The sequence below is a fragment of the Rhinolophus hipposideros genome, assembly GCF_964194185.1.
Source record: "Rhinolophus hipposideros genome assembly, chromosome: 20".
NCBI lineage: Eukaryota > Metazoa > Chordata > Mammalia > Chiroptera > Rhinolophidae > Rhinolophus > Rhinolophus hipposideros.
In genome coordinates, this window is record NC_138066.1 from 13,603,881 (window position 1) to 13,624,563 (window position 20,683).

The 20,683-nt window shown below is 36.2% G+C and overlaps 1 protein-coding gene across 1 annotated transcript; it reads left to right on the forward strand.

The window, feature by feature from the left end:
• Nucleotides 1-12,563: 12,563 nt before the first annotated feature.
• Nucleotides 12,564-13,502, forward strand: LOC308489295 (olfactory receptor-like protein DTMT; the record flags this gene model as incomplete). Its single annotated transcript, XM_081030170.1, has 1 exon — nt 12,564-13,502. The coding sequence occupies one exon, from the start codon at nt 12,564-12,566 to the stop codon at nt 13,500-13,502; it is 939 nt and encodes a 312-aa protein (XP_080886296.1).
• Nucleotides 13,503-20,683: the final 7,181 nt, after the last annotated feature.

Genomic DNA, 20,683 nt, shown 5'->3' on the forward strand with positions numbered 1-20,683 from the left:
GAATAATGAATACCCAGGGATGCTAAAATTTGTTTCTCCAGCAATGGGGAAAGAAGCTAGGAGGTGGTATACAAGTTCAGAGTTGAAGATGCTTCTCTCCTATTGGTATAATAGTTTGGACTTCAGAAAAGAACTTCACAACTATGTTTTTATTCTAGCCTTATGATAATTCTAAGGAAGTATTGAAGAAATTATCACTATTTAACTAACTGAAAATTATGGTGTTCAGTTACTTGCCAAGTCACACAGTGTGTCAATTGTTGAGTGTATGTAAGATTCCAGACTATATGATTTTACAGGTTCTTATTTCTTTAACTTCAACAAAAACTGGACCAGCCATTGAAAAACTAACAAATAAACAAAGGAAACTCTTGGCTCCATTTGTGCAATCAGTCTGTTTCCAACCTTGATCTATTTGTATCTTTTCCAAAACAGCTGTGGAAAAATCTGAGGTAAGGGTGACTCTTCCTTCTTCTCTCCACCCCTTACATAACAATCTTCTCTGCTACCCCTGAAATTTGTAGTATTATTTTTCATACATGAAGTTTAATAACTTCATCAGATTTTGTTTTTGTATCAACTGATTTTTGTTACAATTTTTAAATAACACAGCAAATCCTTTTTGATTTATAAATCTGTATCTTTTTCAATTTCAAGAGAGTTATCTACTATTATATCTTGGAACATTATTATTGTTCCATATTTTCTGTTCTCTACTTTAGTAAGACCAATAATTTTTGTACCAGATATGAAATTTATGCACTCCAATCTACCTACTCAAAAATGATGACTTTATTTTCTACAACTTCGAAATAAAAACGGAATTTATAATATTGTGGTTCCATAAATACTCAGTGCCAAAATAAGATGTGTACTTGATCTCATAGATCGAAACAAATGAAGCCTTATGTCATTAAACCTATGATATTCAAGACAAAAGTTACAAACTGGATTTCAAATTATTTTGTCTTCCTTATACTCCATCAAGTGCTCAAATCTTTCCACATTTCATTTGTTCATTTTTATATCATATATCAACCTCTTCTCCTCCCTCATTGCCTTCCTCCCACTCTTTTTTATTCTTTTTTTCTTCTCCTTCTCCTTCTTTTTATAAATGGATGAACCATTTGAGATAATTTTCATATATCAAGACACTTAGCCAATAAATTCAGCCTTCAGAATCTAGAAACAAAAGCATTCTCATACATAACTACACCATTATCACAACCAAGTGCTTTCACGTTAATACACATATATTTAATAAATAATCTATACAGAAATTTCTTTAACAATGAGAAAGACTTGCTTTTTATGAGAGATTATTAACATAAAATTCACATACCATACCATTCACCCATTTAAATTATAAATTAAACATTTTTTTGTATATTTACAGAGTTGCACAACCATCACCATAATCATCTTTAGAACATTTTCATAACCCTCAAAAAAATCCCATGCCCATTAATAATCGCTACACATTTCCCTACCAATCACCAATCTCTTCATGTCTCTATGGATTTGCCAATTTTTATATTTCATATAAATGGAATCATATAATATTTGGCTTCTGTGATTGGTTTCTATCACCTGGCATAATGTTTTAAAATTCATCTATCTCGTAGCATGAATCAGTACTTCATTTATTATTTTTATTTATTTACTTATTTTTTTTACTTAGACATTCATCATTTATATCCCTCATACTGTGGACACCCCTCCTCCCATCCCCCCTTCCACTATCCCTCCGACATCGCACAGAGCCATCACATTATATATATAAAATTATAGTTGGCATTTATTATTGTTCAGCTTCAGGTGTACAGTACATTGATCAAGCATCTACATCTTCCCTGAGGTGGTCTCCCAAATCGGACACGTGTCCATCGGATACCCTACAAAACCTTTACAACATTATTGATTACGTTCCCCAAATTATTTTTCAAAAACCCTGAGGCCATTTTATGGTTAAGCGAAATAAGTCAGAAAGAGAAAGACAAGTACCATATGATCTCACTTATATGTGGAATCTAAAGAAAAGAATAAGTGAATGAACTAATCAGAAACAGTTCTGGGGACAAAGAGAAAACAGTCAGTACTTCATTTATTTTTATTGCTGAATAATATTCCATGTGTGGATTCACCACAATTTATTTTCCAGTCATCAGTTGATGGCTGTTTGCAATTGGGGCTGTTGTGAGCAGCGCTGCTGTGAACATTCATGTAGAAGTTCTTGTTTCAGTACCTTAGTGTTTTCAGACATACACTGAGGAGTGGAACTGCTGGCTCATGTGCTAATTCTATGCTTAACTTTTTGAAGAATCACCAAATTATATTGTTCATCTTTCGTCCCTCCCAGAGACCCCCATCCTCTGCCCTCTGCCCAGCACCCACATACACCTCGGCCACACTGAACCCCCTTTACTGTGTAAACAACTCAAGGCTCTGTCATCTCTGGGCTTTGCCATGTACTTTTCTCTCTCTGGACAGTTTTCATTCTCTTTTCCTAGAAGACTCCTTAGATTCTTTAAACTTTACTAAAACATAGATGTCTTCTCTGACCTACTGGATAAGGCTATATGTCTTTGATATGTACTCTTATCACATCCTGTATTTCCCCTATGAAACATTTATAATACTTGGTAGTAGCTTATTTAGTTGTGTCTGACAGCTACTGTTAGCTGTCTGAGGGCAAGAACCATTTCTACCTCGGTGCAGTCTTTCCCACAACACATGGCTCATTGTCTTGCACATAGCAGTTTCCCAGTATATATTTCTTTTTTTTTTATTATTAGTTTCAGGTGCACAAGACAAGGTAATACTTAGACGTTCACCATTTATATCCCAGTATATATTTCTTGAAGGAATGCATTAATGAACTAATGCACTAAGTATTTCCTGGGTGAGTAAATTAACACATTACTTGCTATCACGTAAATTAAACTCCATCTGATGAGGGAAGGTTGGTATATATGAAGAATTATTGCACAACATAAAACAGTGGAGATCACCTGACGGTATTTGATTATGCTAACTTTGTAAAAGGCCAGATACTGCACAAGATGGAGAAGGGTGATATTAGAGTGGTCAGTGGTGGTCAGGGAAAGTTTCCATTAGAAGGTCAGACTTGGGGTGAATCCAGAATTGTGTGTCTGGACATGATTCAGAAATGTGCAGGAGTAATGTGGGAGGGTGGACAAGCACCAGGTTTGTTACTAATGAGTTTCTATGGGACCCAGGGATCCCAGGGGTCAGAGCATAGTAGAAGAGACGAGTCAGAAGACAATGGCAGGGCCTCTGGCTGGCAATGCACGAGGTGGAAGCAGCAAACAGGAAGCTGGCTCCGGAGCCACATTCAGACAAGCGAGGTGAGTGGGGAGGGAGTTCAGAAGAAGTAGTTATACTAAAATCCCCTTAAACAGATATTAGGATTCCATAATTCTGTGACACAACTCCTGCAGGATGATTTAGAAGGCATCTTCCTCACTGTTTCCGCTCTCAACAGTGATTCCCTTTCTAAATGTAATTGGGAATCGCCAGACATGTTATTGGGAATTGATAAATTGTATATTTTATACTTTGCAAATGTCAATCATTGCAAACGTACAATTCTGTGAGGTATGGAAGATTCAGTGATAGTGGATGTAATGCTGTAAAAGTTCAGCTATTGCCAAGGTCACAGGCCAGAAAACAATGGAGTCTCACTTCTCTGGGCTCCTGAATATTGTGTTTGGGGCAAGTCAAACAACGTATAAGAGAGCATCCTGAGAGCTCCTTTCTGAGAAGCCAGTTTTCCCTCCCCTCCAGTGAGCTGTCTTAATATTAATAATGACTTTACCTAGCATTAATTCAATGCATAATGTGATAGGAAATACTCACTATTCTGGTTCCAGTCTATTGTTTCTGGGCCAGTAGCTTCTTCCTTCCCAAATGCTCCATACCTTCTCTATCAGCCCCAAGGTGCTGTTCTCATTGGGAGGGAAGGGAATAAGTGTAGAGGTATTTGGGAAATTATTGTATCCTTATCACAGAGCTTAATCATGATAACAGTAAGTCTTGCTAATGCCATACTGTCTCACTGTATAGCAAGTTTTCCACATGGATTGTTCCATTTTTCCCCCAACATTGGCATGATAAATTATATACTTTCATTTCTATTAAGCTGATGGGAGAATTCATTGTAGGTGAGGTTAACATCCTCAGCCAAGGTCATGAAGCTGGTACGATGCAGTAAGGTAATCCCAGGAGGACTGGCTCCAGGGACTTAAATACTGTGTATGCCACCCTGGGTTCACCCATTCTCAGCTGCTTCCCTGGCATCCCCCAGAATGTTCATCTCAGTTCTATTCCCTTCTAAGTCTTACTTCCCTGACTTAGGTCCCCTGGGTCAATGAAGTCTTCAAAAGGAAACATGACAAATTTCTATGTGGGTGGAGATACTGCTAATCTAGGTACCAAAAATTCAAAGTGGGAGAGCCATCTTCCCAGTAGTTCCAGTGTCACAAAGTGGAACCAAAACTGTGGGAAGGCTGGAATTTAGTGCCTGTAGATGGTGAGAGAACTTTACTGCCTTCAGCAAGTCAGCCCGTCATGTCTTTCTGAGTCTGAGCAGCCCCTGTGGTCTGAACTGTCCCCAGGCTGGGTGGGCAGGGAACATTGGCTCTGATCAGTTTGGGCTCCTCCACACCTTCCCCTTATCCTCTGAGATTGGTGGATGAGGGGGTGTAATAAGCTGAGTGGGTAGACAAATATGGGCTTTCTTTGGAGTAGGAATGACAGGAGCAGAGCAGAGAGAAGGGTGCAGCAGTGGATGGATATATGTTTGCAGAGTCCACACTTGGTTTTGCACTGTACAAATAGGATTTTCGTGGCCATTGGATCGGCTCGCTCTGCACCGCTCCCTGGCCTGTACCTTCTTCAGCCTCAAAGGATGGACTCACAGGGACCTCAGCACCTATACAAGTGGGAGAGGAAGCACTGAGGGAGGATCAGATTAGGGGACTTCACTGCTGTGTTTACTGTCATGACCAGACCCTCACCAGAGTTCGGGTGCCCTCTGTATGTGGCCCCACTGGCTTCATTAGAAGCTTCCTCAGGCAAGTCTCCTGTTTACCTAATAGACTGTCATGCCTGGGATGATGTCTAGGTTTGGGCTGTGAACACGTGCTTCACACCTGGGACTGTTCTCTAGTCCTCAGAGTTGACTGTTTCACTCCCTTCCACCCTTCAGTGGCCCCAAGACCCATTTCATTTCTCTGAATTTGGGAGTTTTCCAGCTTCTGGAAGAAATGGGCCATTTAATTCCTAAGTGGGCCTCTCTGTTGCTGTGCTTTGTGAGAGCCCGTTACTCTGAACTTTTCCTCAATGTGATTCCCATTGGCTTAATATGATCCAGAAGTTCTCAAAACCCTGGCATGTCAATTGCATTATTTTCCATTTCCCAGCCCTGCTGAACATTTTTTTCACCATTTCATTTTCGTTGGCCACAGAATATATCATGCAGAAGCTATACTTTAAATCAGTACTGTCTAATTTGGTAGCCATTAGCTACATGTGGCTGTTGATTACTTCAAAGTGGCTGGTTCAAAAAGACATGTGCTGTATGTGTAATATAGACTTTGGAATTTGAAGAAAATAGATGCATGACAATAATTTTTAAAATATTGATTGTATTGAAATGAAGATATCTTGGAATATTAGCTCTGTAAAAGATTATTAAGATTAATTAATACCTGTTTATTTTTGTATTAAATATGTTATTAATAATTTAAAATTATGCATTAGGCGCACAATGTGGCTTGCATTTTATTGCTAGTGGACAGTGATGTTTTAGATTAATGTGCTTTATTTCGATTGCCCCCATAGTTTTGATAGTTTAAATGATTTACCAATATGTGCAATGCTGACTCTTGATAAGACATATCATTCTCTGATGTATTTCTCAAAATTCTCAGAAAGATGACCTAAATGGGGCGTGAGACACCCCACTTAATGATTGTGTTTCTCCAGTAAATTATGTAGCTTTGTATTGAATTTTAGGTTCTAGAATGCCTAATGCAGAGCCTGGGGATTATTTGTTCCTTGTAAGTTTGAAAAATCTGGAAAGCTTCCTGGCCCAAGGTTTTTAAAAATTGCAATATAATTTACACATGGCACAGAAATGTAAGTGCTCAGCTCACTGAGTTTTACTTCCCTGTAAGCACCTGCACAGATCAAGATACAGAGCATTTATTTACCACAGAAATCTCCCTCGTGCCCTCTCCTAGTCAATATCCACAAGTGTCTAAGGTAACCACTATCCTGGTTTCTGTCCCCGAAGGTTAGATTTTCTAGCTCATGAACTGGATTCTTTTACTCAACATTCATATTTTGGAGATTTTAGCCGTGTTGTTGTTCGGATCATTATAGTTCGTTATTTTCATTGCTCTGTAGTGTGTCAGTGAAATGAATATGCCAGAACTTGCTTATCCATTCTCTTGCCAATGGATGTTTTTTTGGTTTTAGCTGTTACGACTGAAGCTACTGTTGGAAATTCTATTACACATGTTTTTGGGGACATTTGTTTTCATTTATTTTGGGTATTTCAAGAGTGAAATTTCTAATCATAGTGTAGGTGAATGTTAAACTTTAAGAAACTACAAACCGTTTGCAAAGTGGTTTTACTATTTTACATTCTTACCAGTGATGTATGAGAGTGTGAATTGCTCCACATCCTGGCTGACATCTGATATTGTAAATATTTTTCATTTTAGCTATTCTAGTGGATATGTAGTAGTATCTACAGATTTTAATTTTCATTTACCTGATGAATAATAAGGTTAGGTGCATTTTCATATGCTTCTTGTTGTCCTAAGGAGTTTTACTGGACATTGTTTTCTTTCTGTTAATCTCATATTTTTGCTTTTCTTTAATATTTATTTTAATGGTCTATTTAGATACATTATGTTATTGAGCCAATTTTTGCAATTTGTCTTTGTTTAGAATTTGTCTCATTCAAATTTTCAAACATATTTGTGAAATTTTAGGAAGACTTAAGATTTGTCTTTGTGTCTATATCAATATCCTTATTCCTATTGTCTTACAGTAATTTATATCTTTAAAAACATCAGATTGGCCAGCAACTTTACTGTATTTCTTTTATTGTTTATTGTAATTTCATTAATTATTTAACCCCACTAAACTTTAATTAAAGAAAATTAGATTGTCCAGTTATGTTTATTTTGTTGATCTTTGGAAAACAAAAGCGCTGATATTATTTGGTCCATTTTACTGCTTTTATGTTTTCCAATTTGTTAATATAGGCTTTTGCTTTATTAGTTGCATAATCCTATTTATTTGAATATTTGCCACTCTTTTTCAATCCTTTTCAGCTTAAGACTGTCATCATTTATTTTCATTTTTTCTAGTTTATTAGTAGAACTCTAGGTATAGATTTCTCTTCTCTGACACATCTCTAAGCCAGAGGCATACAGAAGTGTTAGACTACTTTCTTCCTCTTTTCATGTCATGTAATTGACTCCACTTATGAAGAAATTATGGAACATTCTTATAGAATTCGGGAAGATGGTTGAATTGGATGCATAACCTTAGATGTCTTCAGAGTTTTGCTTTATGTAAATATTTATGTTTATAATTGGTAGAAGTCAAATACAATACTGAACTTATGAGTGCTTGATTAGAAAATAACTTTTTGAAAGTTTTGCAATTCGTATATGTGTATTTACATATATATAAGTTCATACTTTTTTTGTGGTCTTTTTAAAAATTTATTGGGGTGACAATTGTTAGTGAAATTACATAGATTTTAGGTGTACAATTCTGCATTACATCATCTATAAATCCCATTGTGTGTTCACCACCCAGAGTCCGTTCTCCTTCCATCACCATATATTTGATCCCCCTTAACCCTCATCTCCCACCCCCCACACCTCTTACTTTAATACAAATTATTCCTTTAAAACTTTTAAAAGTCATTAATTAATTAATTTTGTATTATTAATTTCAGGTATACAGAACAACATAGTGATTAGATATCTGCACACTCCAAGTTTCCTACCCATCTGACACCATACATAGCTGTTACAATACCATTGACTATATTTCCTGTTTTTTTTACATTGCAACTATGTATCCATTTTTTAAAATATACATACTTAAAGCTATATTTTTATTCCATCAACTCTATAATATCTCTTGATGTGTAAGGATTTGGACCCCCTAACCTGCTCACCACCATTCCATACTTTCTCCCTCTTCTGGGAGTTGTTCTGCTTTAATTTTTTAATTTTTTAGTTTTTAATTTTTAAAAATTTATTGGGGTGACAATTGTTAGTGAAATTACATAGATTTCAGGTGTACAATTCTGTATTACATCATCTATAAATCCCATTGTGTGTTCACCACCCAGAGTCAGTTCTCCTTCCATCACCATATATTTGATCCCCCTTACCCTCATCTCGCACCCCCCAAACCCCTTACCCTCTGGTAACCACTAAACTATTGTCTGTGTCTATGAGTTTTTGTTTCTCATTTGTTTGTCTTGTTCTTTTGCTGTTTTTGGTTTATATACCACATGTCAGTGAAATCATATGGTTCTCTGCTTTTTCTGTCTAACTTATTTTGCTTAGCATTATAATCTCAGATCCATCCATGTTGTCACAAATGTTCCTATATCATCTTTTCTTACTGCCGAATAGTATTCCATGGTGTATATATACCACAACTTCTTTATCCATTCATCTATTGAAGGACATTTTGGTTGTTTCCATGTCTTGGCCACCGTAAACAAAGATGCAATGAACATTGGAGCACACGTGTTTTTATGTAAAAATATTTTCAAATTTTTTGGGTATATACCCAGGAGAGGAATTGCTGGGTCATATGGTAATTCAATTTGTGATTTTTGAGGAACCTCCATGCTGCCTTCCATAACGGCTGCACCAGTCTGCATTCCCACCAACAGTGTATGAGGGTTCCTTGTTCTCCACAGCCTCTCCAACAGTTGTTACTATTTGTCTTGTGGATGATAGCCATTCTGACTGGGGTGAGGTGATATCTCATTGTGGTTTTTATTTGCATTTATCTGATGATTAGTGATGTTGAGCATTTTTTCATATGTCTATTTGCCATTTATATGTCCTCTTTGGAGAAATGTCTCTTCAGGTCCTCTGCCCATTTTTCAATTGGGTTGTTTGTTTTGTTGTTGTTGAGTTTCATGAGTTCCTTGTATATTTTGGATATTAGCCCCTTATCGGAGGCACTGTTTGCAAAAATCTTCTCCCATTCAGTTGGTTGCCTCTTTATTTTGTTGATGGTTTCTTTTACTGTTCAGAAGTTTTTAAGTTTCATATAGTCCCATTTGTTTATTTTAGCTTTTACTTCCATTGCCTTTGGAGTCAAATTCATAAAATGCTCTTTGAACCCAAGGTCCATAAGTTTAGTACCTATGTTTTCTTTTATGCAGTTTATTGTTTCAGGTCTTATGCTTAAGTCTTTGATCCATTTTGAATTAATTTTGGTACATGGTGATAGATAGCAGTCCAGTTTCATTCTTTTGCACGTGGCTATCCAATTCTCCCAGCACCATTTAAAGAAGAGGCTGTCTTTCCTCAATGGTATGCTTTTAAATTCTTTGTCAAAAATTATCTGTCCATATTTATGTGGTTTTATTTCTGGGTTCTCAATTCTATTCCATTGGTCTGTGTGTCTGTTTTTCTGCCAATACCATGCTGTTTTGATTATTGTAGCCCTGTAGTACAAGCTAAAGTCAGAGGGTGTGATACCTCCCGTATTGTTCTTTTTTCTTAAGATTGCTTTGGCTATTCAAGGTCTTTTGTAGTTCCAAACAAATCTGATGATTTTTTGTTCTATTTTTTTAAAAAATGCCATTGGGATTTTGATGGGGAATGCATTAAATCTGTATATTGCTTTGGGTAATATGGCCATTTTAACTATGTTGTTTCTTCCAATCCATGAGAACGGAATGTCTTTCCATTTCTTTGTGTCTTCTTCAATTTCTTTCAAAAATGTCTTATAGTTTTCAGCACATAGGTTCTTCAAATCCTTGGTTAAGTTTATTCCTAGGTATTTTATTCTTTTTGCTGCAATTGCAAAGGGAATTGTTTTCTGTATTTCTTTTTCTGAGATTTCATTGTTAGTATATAGGAATGCAATGGACTTTTGTATGTTGATTTTGTAGCCAGCAACTTTACTATATTCGTTGATTGTTTCTAACAGCTTTTTGGTGGAGTCTTTAGGGTTTTCTATATATAGCATCATGTCATCTGCAAAGAGTGATAATTTAACTTCTTCATTCCCAATTTGGATGCCTTTTATTTCTTTCTCTTGCCTGATTGCTCTGTCAAAGACTTCCAACACTATGTTGAAAAGCAGAGGTGATAGGGGACAGCCCTGTTGTGTTCCTGAACATAGAGCAAAGGACTTCAGTTTTTCTCCATTAATTATGAGTTTAGCTGAGGGCTTGTCATATATGGTCTTTATTATGTTAAGGTATTTTCATTCTATACCTATTTTATTAAGTGTTTTAATCATAAATGGATGTTGTGTCTTGTCAAATGCCTTTTCTGCATCAATTGATATAATCATATGATTTTTGTCCTTTATTTTGTTTATGTGATGTATCACATTGATGGATTTGTGGATGTTGAACCATCCTTGTGCCCCGGGAATGAACCCCACTTGGTCGTGGTGAATAATCTTTTTAATGCATTGTTGTATTCGATTTGCTAAAATTTTGTTTAGGATTTTTGCATCTGTATTCATCAGAGATAATGGTCTGTAGTTTTTTTTTTTGTGTTGTCCTTACCAGGTTTTGGTGTCAGAATAATGTTGGCCTCATAAAATGAGTGAGAGAGTATTGTCTCTTCTTCAGTTTTTTGGAAGAGTTTGAGCAGGATTGGTATTAGACCCTCTTTGAAGGTTTGGTAGAATTCACTAGTGAAGCCATCTGGTCCCGGACTTTTGCTTTTGGGAAGGTTTTGGATGACTGATTCAATTTCCTTGCTGGTGATGAGTCTGTTTAGGTTTTCCAGTTCTTCATGGTTCAGCCTTGGAAGGCTATATGGTTCTAAGGACTTGTCCATTTCTCCTAGGTTATTGAATTTGGGGGCATATAGTCCTTCATAGTATTCTTGCATGATCTTTTGTATTTCTGTGGTGTCGGTGATAACTTCCCCTTTTTCATTTCTGATTTTGTTAATTAGTGTCTTCTCTCTTTTGATCTTAGTGAGTCTAGTCAAGCGTTTGTCAATTTTGTCAATCTTTTCAAAGAACCAGCTTTTTGTCACATTAATTTTTTCTATTGTCTTTTTGTTCTCTATTTCATTTAGTTCTGCTCTGATTTTTGTTATTTCCTTTCTTCTGCTGACCTGGGGTTTCGCTTGTTCTTCTTTTTCTAGTTTTTTAAGGTGTAACATGAGGTTATTTATTTGGGATTTTTCTTGTTTCTTGAGATAGGCCTGTAATGATATAAATTTCCCTTTTAAAACTGCTTTTGCTGCATCCCAAAAATTTTGGTAGGATGTATTTTCATTGTCATTTGTTTCTATGTATCTTTTGATCTCTCCTCTAATTTCTTCTTTGACCCAGTCGTTCTTTAAAAGTATGTTGTTTAATCTCTATGTATTTGTGTTTTTTCCTGCTTTCTTTTTGCAGTTGATATCCAATTTCAAAGCCTTGTGATCAGAGAATATGCTTGGTATGATTTCAATCTTCTTAAATTTGCTGAGGCTGATTCTATGTCCCAATATATGGTCTCTCCTTGAGAATGTTTCATGTACCCTAGAAAAGAATGTATAGTGTGATGTTTTAGGATGCAGTGCTCTGTATATGTCAATTATGTCCATTCCATCTAATGTGTCACTTAGGGCTGCTATTTCGTTATTTATTTTCTGTTTGGATGGTCTATCTATAGCTGTCAATGATGTATTTAAGTCCACTAGTATAATTGTGTTTTGGTCAATTTCTCCCTTTAGTTCTGTTAGTAGTTGCTTGGTGTATTTCGGTGCTCCCTGATTGGGGGCATAAATATTGATGACGATTATGTCTTCTTGTTGTATAGTCCCCTTTACCATTATGAAATGTCCATCTTTGTCTCTTGTTATCGTTTTCACCCTGAAGTCTGTTTCATCTGATATCATTATGGCTACACCTGATTTTCTCTAGGTACCATTTGCTTGGATTGTCAATTTCCACCCTTTCACTTTGAGTCTATGCTTGTCCTTGTATCTCCTTGTATCTGAGATGTGTCTCTTGGAGACAGCATATGGTTGGGTTTAGTTTTTTGATTGTATCCATTTTTTAAATTAAAGTTGACTTTTAATATTATGTTACTTTAGTTTCAGGTGTACAGAGTAGTGATTAGGCTTTTAAATAATTTATGAAGTGATTCCCCAAAAAGCCTAGTACCCATCTGACACTATGTATAAATACTATAACATTATTGACTATACTTCCCATACTGTATTTCACATCCTCATGACTTTTTGTGACTAGCAATTTAATACAAATTATTTTTCATTTTAAAAAGGTAAAAGAATAGCAACATGAAAATGGAAAACCAAAGCGTCGTCTCAGACTTCCTCCTCCTGGGCCTGCCCATTGAACCAGATCAACGAGACCTGTTCTACGTCCTGTTCCTGGCCATGTATCTTACCACCGTCCTGGGGAACCTCCTCATCATCCTGCTCATTCACCTGGACTCCCACCTCCACACGCCCATGTATTTCTTCCTCAGCAATTTGTCCTTCTCCGACCTCTGCTTCTCCTCTGTCACAATGCCCGAGTTACTGCAGAACATGCAAAGCCAAGTCCCGTCCATCCCCTATGCAGGCTGTCTGACCCAAATGTACTTCTTCCTGTTTTTTGCAGACCTAGAGAGCTTACTCCTTGTAAACATGGCCTATGACCGCTATGTAGCCATCTGCTTCCCCCTGCACTACACCACCATCATGAGCCCCAAGCTCTGCTTCTCCCTGGTGGCGCTGTCCTGGGTGCAGACCACGTTTAACGCCTTGTTACACACTCTGCTCATGGCCAGGTTGTGTTTTTGTGCAGACAACGTGATCGCCCACTTTTTCTGTGACATGTCTGCTCTGCTGAAACTGTCATGCTCTGACACTCGAGTTAATGAGTTGGTGATATATTTAATGGGAGGGCTCAATCTTGTCATCCCATTTCTACTCATCATCACGTCTTATGCACGAATTTTGTCCTCTATCCTTAAGGTTCCTTCCTCTGGGGGTATCCGCAAGGCTTTCTCCACCTGTGGTTCCCACCTCTCTGTGGTGTCACTATTCTATGGGACAGTTATTGTTCTCTATTTATGCCCATCAGCTAACAATTCTACTGTTAAGGAGACTGTCATGTCCATGATGTACACTGTGGTGACGCCCATGTTGAACCCCTTCATCTACAGCCTGAGGAACAGAGACATGAAGGGAGCCCTGGGAAGAGTGTTTTATAAAAAGACAGTTTTTGGTTAACATGATGATAACACTTGAGCTTTGCACATAGTTTTATTTAGTAGATGTGTCATGAGTAATATTAGACTATTATCTAAATATTTTTCCTCACCATGGAAACATCAGTTAAGAAGACATACTATATAATTGTTCAATATGTAAAAGGGATGAATTGGAACTGCATAGTTGAACAAGGGAAAGAAGTATTTGTGATCTCTGACTTGGCCTTCCTCTGTGTCTTTCCCTGGAGATCCTGGAAAGGTGTAGTTTAAGAAGAACTATTTTAATTTTTTTTTTTCTTCTTCTTCTTCTTTTTTTTTTTTTTAGATTTTTTTCTTTTTTTTCTTTTTATTAGTTTCAGGTGTACAAGACAAAGTAATACTTAGACGTTTATCTTTTATATCCCTCACATTGTGTGAACCCCCTCTCCCTGTCCACTATCTCTCTGACATCACACAGAGCCATTACATTTCCACTGTCTTGTTCCTAATGCTGTACTCTGCTTCTTGTAAGTACGTACATATTCTTCTGTGTTTTTTTTTAATTAAAGTTTTTTGGGGTGAGAATTGTTAGTAAAGTTACATAGATTTCAGGTGTACAATTCTGTATTGCATCATCTATAAATCCCATTGTGTGTTCACCACCCAGAGTCAGTTCTACTTCCATCACCATATATTTGATCCCCCTTATCCTCATCTTCCACCCCCCCACCTCCCCCTTACCCTCTGGTAATCACTAAACTATTGTTCTGTCTATGAGTTTTTGTTTCTCATTTGTTTGTCTTGTTCTTTTGTGGTTTTTGGTTTATATACCACATATCAGTGAAATCATATGGTTCCCTGCTTTTTCTGTCTGACTTATTTCGCTTAGCATTATACTCTGAAGATCCATCCATGTTGTCACAAATGTTCCTATATCATCTTTTCTTACCGCCGAATAGTATTCCATTGTGTATATATACCACAACTTCTTTATCCATTCATCTATTGAAGGACATTTTGGTTGTTTCCATGTCTTGGCCACTGTAAATAAAGCTGCAATGAACATTGGAGCACACGTGTCTTTATGGATAAATGTTTTCAGGTTTTTTAAGTAGATACCCCGGAGAGGGATTGTGGGTAATATGGTAATTCTATACGTAATTTTTAAAAAAAAATTTTTCCATTTAATTCTTTTTAACGCCTGCATAGTGTTTTGCTGTATGGTTGCATCATTTATTTATTTTGTTAGTTATCTATTTTTTTTATTAGTTTCAGGTGCACAAGACAAAGTAATACTTAGACGTTTATCATTTATATCCCTCATATTGTGTGAACCCCCTCCCCCTATCCACTATCCCTCTGACATCACACAGAGCCATTACATTTCCACTGTCTCTGTTCCTAATGCAGTACTCTGCTTCTTGTAAGTATATACATATATATACATACATATACATACAAATTTGTAGTTGACAATCATTATTGTTCAACTTCAGGTGTACAGTGCAGTGATCAGGCATCTACATCATCCCTGAGGTGGTCTCCCTAATGAGACAGTGTCCATCAGATACCCTACAAAATCTTTACAACATTATTGATTACATTCCCCAAATTAATTTTCAGAACCCCGTGGCCATCTTGTGGTTATTGACTGTTTCCAAATCCCCTCACCCTCCCTCTCATCCCCACCCCTCTCCCATCTAGCAACCCTCAGTTTTTCCTCTATGTCTCCAAAATTGTTTCTGATTAGTTCATACACTTGTTCTTTTTTTTAGATTCCATATATAAGTGAGATTATATGGTATTTGTCTTTCTCTGTCTGACTTATTTCACTTAACATAATGTTCTCTAGGTCCATCCATGTTGTTGCAAATGGTAAGATTTCTTTCTTCTTTATGGCTGAGTAATACTCCATTGTATAAATGTACCACAGTAGGGCCCCTTTATGTTTTATTGATGGTTTCCTTTGCTGTGAAAAAGCTTTTTAGTTTGATGTAATCCCACATGTTTATTTTTTCTCTTACTTCCCTTGCGCGAGGAGATACATCAATAAAAATCTAACTCCCGGTAATGTCTGTGAAGTTTCTTCCTATATTTTCTTCTAGGAATTTTATGGTTTCAGATCTTACATTAAAGTCTTTAAGCTATTTTGAATTTATTTTTGTATATGGTGTAAGGAGGTGGTCCAGCTTCATTTTTTTTGCATGTGTCTGTCCAGGTCTCCCAGCACCATTTATTGAATAGACTGTCTTTACCCCACCATACATTCTTGCTTCCATTGTCATAGATTAAATGGCCATATAGGCATGGATTTATTTCTGGACTCTCTATTCTGTTCCATTGATCTATGTGTCTATTTTTATGCCAGTACCATGCTGTTTTGATTACTGTAGCCTTGTAGTATAGTTTGAAGTCAGGTATAGTTATACCTCCCACTTTGTTCTTATTTCTCAAGATTGCTGAGGCTATCCGGGGTCTTTTATGGTCCCATATAAATTTTAGGATTATATGTTCTATTTCTGTGAAAAATGTCGTTGGTAGTTTGATAGGAATTGCGTTGAATATGTATATTGCTTTAGGCAGTATGGACATTTGAGATACCACCTCACTCCAGTCAAAATGGCTATCATCAACAAATCAACAAACAACAAATGCTGGCGCGGATGTGGAGAAAAGGGAACGCTAGTGCACTGTTGGTGGGATTGCACATTAGTGCAGCCACTATGGAAAACAGTATGGAGGTACCTCAGGAATCTGAAAATGGAACTACCCTATGATCCAGTAATTCCACTCCTAGGCATCTACCCAGAGAAATCCAAAACGCCAATTCAAAAATCTGTATGCACTCCTATGTTTACTGCAGCACTTTACACAATAGCCAAGATATGGAAACACCAAAATACCCATCGGTAGATGACTGGATTAAGAAGCTGTGGTACATTTATACAATGGAGTATTACGCAGCCATAAAGAAGAAAGAAATCTTATCATTTGCAACAACATGGATGGATCTAGAGAACATTATGTTAAGTGAAATAAGTCAGAAAGAGAAAGACAAGTACCGTATGATCTCACTTATATGCGGAATCTAAAGAAAAGAATAAGTGAATGAACTAATCAGAAACAGTTTTGGGGACAAAAAGAAAAAAACGAGAGTTGTTAGATGGGCGGGGGGGGGGGGGGGATAAGGGGAAAGGTGAAGGGATTAGGAAGCAGCTGGTAACCACAAGATGGCCTCAGGGTTTTTTGAAAATTACTTTGGGGAACATATTCAATAATGTTGTAAAGATTTTGTTGGGTATCCAATGGACATGCGTCCTATTTGGGAGACCACCTCAGGGATACTGTGGATGCCTGATCATGGCACTTTACACCAGAAGCTAAACATTAAATGAATGCCAACTATAATTTTATATATATAATGTGATGGCTTGGTGCGAGGTCGGAAGGATAGTGGATGGGGGTAGGGGGGTTCACAGTGTGAGGGATATAAATGATGAACGTCTAAGTATTACTTTGTCTTGTACACCTGAAACTAATAAATAAAAATAAAAAATAAATGAATGGGACTATATGAAACTTAAATGCTTCTGCACAGCAGTAGAAACCATCGACAAAATAAAGAGGCAACCAACTGAATGGGAGAAGATTTTTGCAAACAGTGCCTCCGATAAAGGGCTAATATGCAAAGTAAACAAGGAACTCATGAAACTCAACAACAAAGAAACAAACAACCCAATTGAAAAATGGACAGAGGACCTGAAGAGACATTTCTCCAAAGAGGACATACAAATGGCAAATATATGAAAGATGCTCAAATATATGAATATTTGAGAAAATATATGAATATTTGAAAATATATGAAAAATGCTCAACATCACTAATCATCAAAGAAATGCAAATAAAAACCACAATGAGATATCATCTCACCCCATCAACAAGGGTACCATCCACAAGACAAATAGTAACAAGTGTTGGAGAGGCTGTGGAGAAAAAGGAACCCTCATACACTGTTGGTGGGAATGCAGACTGGTGCAGCTGCTATGGAAGGCAGTGTGGAGGTTCCTCAAAAAATTATGAATAGAATTACCATATGACCCAGCAATCCCTCTCCTGGGTATATACCCAAAAAATCTGAAAACATTTCTCCATAATGACATGTGGGCTCCAATGTTCATTGAAGCCTTGTTTACGGTGGCCAAGACATGGAAACAACCAAAATGTCCTTCGATAGATGAACAGATAAAGAAGTTGTGGTATATATACACAATGGAATACTATTCGGTGGTAAGAAAAGATGAAATAGGACCATTTGTGACAACATGGATGGATCTTGAGATTATAATGCTAAGCAAAATAAGTCAGACAGAAAAAGCAGAGAACCATACGATTTCACTGATATGTGATGTGTAAACCAAAAACAGCAAAAGAAGAAGACAAGCAAATGAGAAACAAAACCTCATAGCCACAGACAATAGTCTAGTGGTTGTCAGAGGGTAAGAGGGGACGGGGCAGGGAGATGAGGGTAAAGGAGATCAAATATACGGTGATGGAAGTAGAACTGACTCTGGGTGGTGAACACACAATGGGATTTATAGATGATGTAATACAGAATTGTACACCTGAAATCTATGTAATTTCACTAACAATTGTCACCCCAATAAACTTTTAAAAAAAAAGAAATTTGATGGAAAGTGACAGACTATTGCAGGTCTAACAGTTACAAAATTAATATTCAGAATATACAGAGAACTACAAATGATATAAGAACAAACAAACAGCTGACTAGGAAAATGTACAAAGAATATTAACAGGAAATTCATAAAGAATAAACAATATGAAAAGATGTACAACTTCAGTGTGAACCAGAAAAAATAAAGCTGAAAAAACAAGGAGTGGTAAATGAATGACAACACATAATAGAAAAATGAATAAATGATATTCTACGTAAAGCAAGGATGTGGGAATAAGAAAACTGATGTACATTTCCATTTCCTTGAAGTATAATCTACATACGAGCAAATGCACCCATTTAACTGCACAGCTCAATGAGTTTTGACAATTATAAGCATCCATATAACCTCAACCCCAATCCATATCTAGAAAATTCCATCACCCCACTATTTACCGTGACACCTTGCAATCAATCTCCCATTTGCTACCACTGATCTGATTTCTACCTACCAGATTTCTATCACTATAGGTTAGATTTGCCTGATTTTGAATTTCATATAAATGGAATCATGTAGTATGTTTTCTTCTGTATCTGGTGTCTTTAGCTCAGCAAATAGTTTTGTGGATTTAGCTATAGATCTGTGTTATCAGTAGTTTGTTTCTGTTTATCAATGAGTGGTATTCCATTGTGCAAATATAGCACAACTTATTCATTCATTCACCTTTTGATAGAGATTTGAATTGTATCCAGCCTTTGCAGTTGATTAATTATTGAAAATATTATCCTTTCCCCCACTGACCTACCTGGGTACCTTTGTGTAAAGTGAATTGACCATGTATGGGTGCATCTATTTCTGCATTCCCTATTCTGTTCCATTGGCCTATATGTTTCCTACCTGACCTATTTCTACTCAAATTTCACATCATTCTATCTCTATCAGGTCAACTTTTCCTAATGTATTTATGTATCCGTAGTGTCTTTTTTTAACCTGACCTGATCCTAAAGGGATATTTCTATCCCCTTATTAAAGCAATGAATTTTCATTTTTAAAATGCTATTTGCCTAAAATTCAGCTCTCTATTAAATGATTAAGCATGGTGTTTGCATTTATTATCATATTTTTCCAATTTCATTCTTAGTTACGTTAAAGAGAATTCTTCCCACCATTATTTCCCCATAATGAGTTTTTACTTTTTAGTTCTTTATTTTAATTAATTCCTTTGTTGAGTTGTATCTACCAGTCATTTAAAAAATAGGATTCATACATGAATACAATATTTATTGAATTTTCACATATTAGATTTTCCACTTGTATGTTTGTTAACCTCTGAAGGACAGCTTGGCTAGGTATAGAATTCTGTGGACATCTGTTTTCACACTGAAAACCCATTTTCCAAAAAGCTGTGGAAAAATCTGAGGTAAGTCTGACTACTCCTACTTCTCTCCACACTTTATTTAGCCATATTCTCCCCTATATCTGAGCTTTGTAGTATTATTTTTCCAATACTTTAATAACTTCATGTTTTGATTTTGTATCAGATTTTGATTTTGTATCAGATGACTCTTGTTACAATTTTTTAAATAACACAGGAAGTCCCTTTTGATTTATAAATCTGTATGTTTTTCATTTGAAGATAATTTTCTACTATTATATATTGGAACATTATTATTGCTCCATTTTATTCTGTTCTCTACTTTAGTAAGACCAACAATTTTTGTGCCACAATTAGTCTACACAAAAATGATAACTTCAGTTCCTATCAATTAGAGACAAACAGAATTTATAATATTTTGATTCCATAAATATTGAGTACCAAAACAAGATGTATGCTTGATCTCACAGATTGAAACAAATGGAACCTTATGTCATTAAATCTGCGATATTTGAGACAAAAGTTACAAGTTTGATTTCAAATTAGTTTGTCTTTCTTACACTCCATCAAGGTCTCAGATCTTTCCAATTTTATTTGTTTATGTTTATATCATATATCAACCTCTTTTCCACCCTCACTGCCTCCCTCCAACTCTTTTTTATTCTTTCTCTTTCTTCTTCTTCTTCTTTTTGTAAAAGGATGAGCCATTTGAGATAATTTTCAGACATCAAGACACTTAGCCATTAAATCCAACCTTCAGAATCTTGTAAAACAAGAATATTCTCATACATTACTCTACCATTATCACAATCAAATGATTTCACATTAATAGACATACATTTAATATATACTCTATATGTAAATTTCCCTAATGAGAAAGACTTGCTTTCTATGAGAGATTATTAACATATAATTCACATATCATACCACTAACCCATTTAAACTATAAATTGAATATTTTTTTGCATATTTACAGCGTTGCACAACCATCACCATACTCAACTTTAGAACAGTTTCATTATCCTCAAAGAAATCCCATGCCCATTGACAATCACTACTTATTTACCAATAGCAATCACCAATATAATTCATGTCTTTATGGATATGCCGATTTTGATATTTCATATAAATAGAATCATATAATATTGGGCTTCTGTGACTGGCTTCTATCAA